The 7133-nt window shown below is 38.6% G+C and overlaps 1 protein-coding gene across 1 annotated transcript; it reads right to left on the reverse strand.

The window, feature by feature from the left end:
• Positions 1–411: 411 nt before the first annotated feature.
• On the reverse strand, positions 412–6899 carry FIGNL1 (fidgetin like 1). The gene is made up of 4 exons (XM_072412113.1): positions 6773–6899; positions 4250–4320; positions 3376–3422; positions 412–2516 (listed from the first exon to the last, which is right to left on the reverse strand). Exons 2-4 carry the CDS (start codon positions 4267–4269, stop codon positions 541–543), a joined length of 2043 nt encoding a protein of 680 aa, XP_072268214.1. The 5' UTR covers positions 4270–4320; positions 6773–6899; the 3' UTR covers positions 412–540.
• Between the last annotated feature and the right edge of the window lie 234 nt (positions 6900–7133).

Genomic DNA, 7133 nt, shown 5'->3' on the forward strand with positions numbered 1-7133 from the left:
AAACATGTGCTGGTGTTAAAAACTTACTGCAAGAGTATTCTCTGTCCAGCTGTATGTACTACTGGTGACAGAATTCCTTAGAGAGAAAACTAAAATGCCAATAAGCCTTTAATAATGAATAGCATGTTTGTTTTTAGGGACTTTGCATAAAAAAGCGGTCTTACAAATTGTACAATATTTACATTTTAAGCTAGCGGAAGTTTTATTAACTCATCCATTAATGAAATCTAAGCTCTCCTTTTATTATGATATAAAATGTCCAACATTTAATAATTGCTTAAAGCATCTATAGATGTATATGCATATATAGATATTATCTAACTTAGAATTACTTTAGTTTCAAACGCATTTACTCTGCAGAGCCAAAACCACTTAACAAATTTGTTTTATAGTGGTCAACATAACAGTATATTTTTTTATGCAAAAACAAAGTGTTTTTATTCACCCCTGGAAACAAAGAGCATATGGTTGTAACAAACACAATATAGCTTGTGAAAAATAACATTTTTTTTTTAATTCAGCATTTTGTTTTAGAACATTTTATCTTCCACAGCCAAATGTCTTGTTCCAGTTTTCAAATAATTCCAGATCTTTCTTAGAGACACTGGGCTTCACGACCTGGAAAGCATTTTGGAAATCGATATAAGAGATAGGTCTTACTTGTTCAGCAGTAATGGTGGCAATATCCATCACTTGAATACTGCGAATAGGACCAAGTGCAGCTTCGCGACACAGCTGAGTCATATCTGCACCCGAAAAGCCGTCTGCTTGTATGACTATTGAATCCACTTCTTGTTCGGCGAGGCAGCAATGCTCACGAGACATTAGGCTAACAACTATTTGTTTTCTGGCAGATGCCTCCGGAAGGGGTATGTACAGTCTTTTAACAAGTCGTCTTCTGGCAGCCTCATCTATCTCTTGGGGCCTATTAGTTGCACCAACTACAAGAATACGATCTTCTGAGGAAGTTGTGGCACCATCTAGCTGCACCAGGAACTCCGTTTTAATCCTGCGTGAAGATTCATGCTCACTTTCACCTCGCTGAGATAAAAGAGAATCTATTTCATCTATAAAGATCACGGCTGGCTGATGACATCGTGCCACAGTAAAAAGAGCACGGACCATCTTTTCTCCTTCACCCACCCATTTGGAAGTCAGTGATGATGCACTAATGCTAAAAAATGTGGCTCCAGACTGACAAGCTATACACTTGCCTATCAGAGTTTTTCCAGTTCCAGGAGGCCCAAATAGTAAAATGCCTTTTGGAGGACCGCGTAAACCAGTAAAAATATCTGGTCTGAGCATTGGCCATACTACAATTTCTTTTATAGTCGTTTTGGCAAATTCCAAACCTGCAATGTCATCCCAATTCAGTGGAGGCCCATGATCCATTATCTCACTCATGATTAGTTCAATCATTTTTGGCTCAATGTTTTTTAAACGTTCGTCAGATGGCACATTGCTCTCATGGGCACCAGTGCCATAGGCTTTTTTTTGTGCAGTAAAGTTATCACTTTCCTCTTGCTTAGTATTTGGAGGCACAAACTTTCCATATAGTCCACGGGAGCGAACAGCCCCAAGTGACTTCTTACCAGTGCCATACATTCCTGGACCTGCTTGGCGCTGAGCCTGACTGTTATACTTTTTCTGCTGATCAACCCACAACTGTTCTTTTGCAGTTGTAAAGCCAATTTCACCTGGCCCAGGTCCACAATTGTTTTCTATGTGTTGACCCACATTACTGTTTTCTCTCTCCATATTTTCATCTTCATTTGAAAGAACTTTTTTTCGCTTTGCCGAATTTGTAAAAGTGCAAGAAAGAAAGGTGCCAACGGATTTTGTAGAATTTCTTGTTTCACTGTTCCCAAATAGGGGTTTTGTTAAAAGAGTTTTAGAGCTGTGTGGAGCAGTCTGTAGAACACTAGAAGGTGCACACTCCTTGGCATTTATTAGATGTGCAGCTTTTGCATTCTGAACAAAGTTTGTACGTTGTTGAATCTTAGAATTGAACAAGGCATGTTTAGATTCCTTATGCTCTGAATTGCCAAGGACATTACTTGTAAACAATGAATTACCAGAGGTGCTGACCCCATTCAAAAATGTCTCTGATGAGGTCAGAAAAGACTCCTGATGTGCTTTTGCTGCATTAAACATGTGCTGCACACATTTTAATTTTAAAACATTGGTGGTAGTCAGTGAGGACTGCCACTTGTCACTGTCATTCCGAGGACATCTGGCCAAAGCCAATATGCTATCTGCATAGTTATTTAGGCCAATCCCCTCCTTGTCAGAGTCTATGATGGCAGCATACCTTTCAGCATACTTTTTGAACAGGTGTACAGCCGATTCCTCTGAGATTTCAGAGTTTGCCCATGCATACTGAATCTGTGAGATATGTGCACGATACACATCTGCCTTCTGTGCTGGTGAGCAGGTGCCAGAATTCAGAATAAAGACATTCTTTTGCCATTCACTCTGGTGAACAGAGTTGGAGTCAGGTTTCTGCATGGTTTTATCTATGGAATAAATAAAAAAAAAATTTATGAAGGTAAAATAGTGGGAGTTTTATAAAACATACAATACAGTGCATTAAATATTAAAATTCATCATTTGTGGCCAAAAAAGACTGGAAAAATTATGTTTTGCTAAAACAAGGCAAGGGCAAGAAAATACACAGTTTTAGCATCTAAATCAGCCAATGAATGGTAAGTTTTGTTATGTTTAAAAAAGTTTAAGTGTTTAGCATATGCTTTTCGTGTACAAAATCAGCTCATCATTGGTTAGGGTGTATGGTACAATATACTGAAGAATTCTGGTATTATTCAGGTGTTTCCTTATGTATCATCATTCCACCCCAAGCAAAAAGATGTTTGTGTTACAAGGTTCATGTAAACTTCAAGTCAGATGATTGCCTATAGTGACAGCACTAGCAGAGACATTGTGCTTCTAAGCGAGGGTTTCACAACCAGGGTTCTGTGGAACCCTAGGGTCCCTCCCAAGGTTGCTAGGGATTCCTTGAGAAATGAGCAGTTTGTGACTCAGTTTAACAGATACGAATGATCTTTTTGGCTATCTGTAGGGGTGACATTCGTCCCACTGGCCAGTAATGTAAGTTGCATTCTTTCTACTGACCACCAGGCAGGCGAGTGAGAAAAGAGAGCAGGAGGAGATAGAGAGGTGTGCAGACAGAAGTAGTGAGAAATATCATTGCCAGGCACACAGTGCAGCACTGTGCATTAGCTATGCACTTGTATAGGGTTCTTTTTTTTAACTAAAGTTTTTTATATACTAAGCTGTTTCTTGTAAAAGATATTATGAAAACAAAAGTCAGCAACATATAGGGCATATTACAAAAATATATTTTAGATTACCTACCTGATTCTGTTTTGAGGACATTTCCCTCGTCAGTTTTTTCTGGGCTGCTGAAGAATAAAGGGGGAGATTTGAGAGGCTATAGGATGTAAGACTAAAGCTGCGTACACACTTGCAATTTTTGTCGTTGGAAAGGATCTTTCACGATCCCTTCCAACGACAAGGGACTGAGCGATGCATGAACGGTGCTGTACATACAGCACCGTTCATGCTCTATGGAGAGGGGAGGGGGAGAGCGACGGAGCGGCACCCTGCTGCGCGCTCTCCCCCTTCCCTTGCATTAGGATCATACGATGGACGACACCGACTGTACACACGGCAGATTTTCGCCCGATATTTGGCCGATGCCGATTATCGGGCGATAAAAATCTGCCGTGTGTACGTAGCTTAACTCACGAATACAGCCAAATGCAAAATCAAAGGAATATATGTGACCTGATCTACCCATTCAAAAGCCAATCTTTCTTTTCCCAATCTGTTGTTTAATGGATTACAGAAGACCATTATCAGGACAAGATAAGATATTTCAGATATATATTTCAATTAAGCAAATTTAAAATGTCCAACTAAGGAATTTGTAATGAAGGCATTACTCTTTAAAAAAGGTTATGGATCATACAGTAAGAGATTTGTATGTTTATATTTCGAACATAATAGAATAATTACATTCTTTTCTATAAACCAATACATTCTAAAGGAACTTGCATCTTTAATAAACATTGAAAATCAACACATTTTTATAGCAATCACAGAAATATACATTACATATGCTACATTAAGCCTTTCAATACGTAAAGTGTTCTGAAAGCAAGAATTAAACGTCTAATGTTTCTGCGGATCCTTGACTGATAACCTTCCTATATAATCTCTAACTTACTTGTATTGTGGGTGTTCCATATGTACCAATTGTTCTGTCCATTAATGTGCCTTCAGTATTTTAAGATAAATCTAATGGAAGTTAGAGAAGAAAATTAGTTTTCATTTATGGCAATGACACTTTTACAAACATGCAAAAAAGTACAGCAGTACTGCTCCTTCAAGTGCCATATTTTATTAGCCAAAATGGGTGTTATGTTGAGACAAATTTGAACTCTAGGGCTATACTTATAAAATTATCCCCCAGTAAATTTGAATCCAAAATTCACTGGTAGATAGACAGATCTCCTTTTAACAATAGGCTCATTCTGCCACATAGTGGCCAATCGTCCAAATGGCACAGCTGTCACAATAGGAAATGCAAATTGAAAAGGAAATCTTTTATTAACAGAGCCCCAAGTGACTAATGTATAAAATAAAATACAAAAAAGAAAGAGAAAAGCATGGTATTCTTTTGGCAAACTTGCTCGTATGCAATGTATTGAAAATTATGTACAGTAACATAAAATAACTGAATATGTTAAAATATTGTAACAAAGTATAGGTGTAAACTTACATAGTCATTACACAAATTATTAGTCCACAATGGATGTGGATAGGAATGCCTAAACTATACAAAGATCCATTTTCAAGTTTCTCCTGAGGTCCAAAGTAGATCATTCTCAGCCTCCAACTATTACTACTATGCTTTATTCTTTAAAACACTTTTTTGGGGGCCAAACATACCGATGATATATCAGTCACTAAATTGTTTTTCCAAAAAGGAATGCATTTTTCAGTCTTGTGTATTAACTTACCTACTTGATTGTTCCTAGTTTCTGGCAAAAAGCTGAGTTGTGCATGCCAGCATCAGTTTTGGTTGCCAGGGAAACCCAGCATTCCCGATGCCCTTGTGTGTGCAAGTTACATTATTCTGACACAGCCAATCAATATGCAGAAGATCATCCGGAAGAGTAAAAACATGGACTCAAGCCTGGGTTTGGTTCGGCTTTAAATGAGAGAGGGCTTAACTTGTTTGTTTCTTTTCCTTTTTTTTCACTATAGTTATTACATTTCTGTTTTATTATCACAGTTCTATTTTTTAGTAAACATTTGAAAAACCCCAATAAAATATAAAAATATTATCTAAATTAAAAAATATAATAAAAAATATATAAAAGAAAAAAAATTCCGTTTTTTTTTTTCTAATCATAGTATGCTGAGCTGAGTGTGTGCAGCTCAGTGTGAAATGCCAGGGTATGCCAACATCCCCCGAGGCTGACAGAACTGAAAAAAACAAACCCACCCCTACATCATGCCAACCTGGCCAAGGATTGGGAACTCAGAAGACCAGGTGAAGGTGGTGGTGAACAAAACAAAGCGAGGTCAGGTAACTATATAATAAATTGTGATCAATTTATATCAATTACTTTACTGCAGAAAGGAGATTTCATGTCGCTTCTGCAATAAAGAACCTGACTGGTCACAATTTTTAGCTATAGTTCTGCTTCATATATAAAGATTTTTGTCACATTCAAAAAGTATCTTAATTTCATTTGTAAATAACTTTTAATGCTTAGCTCTAGAATCATATTTTTAGGGATATATTGATAACACTCCACACAGTGATTAGTTCAATGAAAGGGCTTGTTTTATCTTTAGGGTGGGTGAATGTACATAGTATTGCATCACAAAGTGTAAAGTTTGCGGCAAGTTATATTAATGTGCTTTCACTATATAACATTATTTGTATTGTAATTGCAGCAGTGTTGGGACTAAGGCTACGTACACACGTTCAATAATTGCTGTAGGAAAGGATCTTTCACGGGCCGCGGGCATCCCGCTCCCCCGGTCTCGTCCGATACAAGCCCTGAGGCCATGGAAATCATCTGACGTGTGTACGTAGCCTAACAGCTTGTATGATCTGTTAACAAATGAGCATTATTAATTCAGTTTATTTGCAAAGCCCCTCCGAGTATGGTATTGCAACCAAAATGTCAGGGGTAAGGTTGCGAGGACTTGTGGGAACATATCCTACAAAAATACATGAAATAGAATAAAAATCCCTTTGGTCCATAAGAGATAATAGATTACTTTTGTAAAATCAAATTACGTATGGTCTGCCTAATGCAAGCTATACAATCCCGGTGCAATTGGGGATTAATTTTCACTGTCATAGGTTGTACCAACATCAGGTTTTGGAATTATTTTCTCTTTCCTCACCAATGACAACCAGCAGTCTGGCACTGTGACAACAGTCACCTTTATTCCCGGAGGCAACACTTACTGATGGTCATTCCCCTTGGCAAGGATTACCCTTCATTCTGAATCATCTCAGAAAAGGCAGGGATAGCAATATAACCTAAAGTTGGAACCACTCATATAACACGGAAGGGAGCTGCAGGAGAGGAAGGTGGTAGAGCGACCCTCACACACATGTGTACAGATATATGACCAGACAGCTAAGCATGCGAACGCAAATTTCAACTAGTGTAGTACTAGGAATGCCAGCGCAAAGTGGTTAGACAAGAATGTGACAGCTCACCCTCCTCGCAGTACTCCTGACTGAATCTGTGCCAATATCAGCGATTTCCCTTAAGATTGAGCCTCAAGTTTCCCGCGGAGTATTCATGGACCACTTACGTAATACGCGCGCCAGTCTCTCCATTTCCGGTGTCCTATGAGAGAATCCTACCCTCAGAACGCATACTACTAGCTGATTGGGTGTGTACAAAGACGTCACAATCAGTTTGTCAGCTCTGTCTGCGCGCGCATCTCCTATCTCTATCAATGGGATGTGATTCAGTGTGAGCTCCCTGAGTGGGCTTATTTTATTAGTCTTCGGAGATCAGCTGTGGCTGCTCCCACTATGTACTGTGTGATGATCCCACCCTTCCTATACCGAG

This window comes from Pyxicephalus adspersus, chromosome 5, assembly GCF_032062135.1.
Source record: "Pyxicephalus adspersus chromosome 5, UCB_Pads_2.0, whole genome shotgun sequence".
Classification (NCBI taxonomy): domain Eukaryota; kingdom Metazoa; phylum Chordata; class Amphibia; order Anura; family Pyxicephalidae; genus Pyxicephalus; species Pyxicephalus adspersus.

Bases quoted from the DNA above. Each gene is read 5' to 3' on its own strand.
- FIGNL1 (XM_072412113.1), bottom strand. From the start codon at position 4,269: ATGGAACACCCACAATACAA. The intron at 3,423-4,249 runs GTAAGTTAGAGA...TTTATTCTTCAG, and splicing joins ATGGAACACCCACAATACAA to CAGCCCAGAAAAAACTGACG. The intron at 2,517-3,375 runs GTAGGTAATCTA...TTTATTCCATAG, and splicing joins TGTCCTCAAAACAGAATCAG to ATAAAACCATGCAGAAACCT.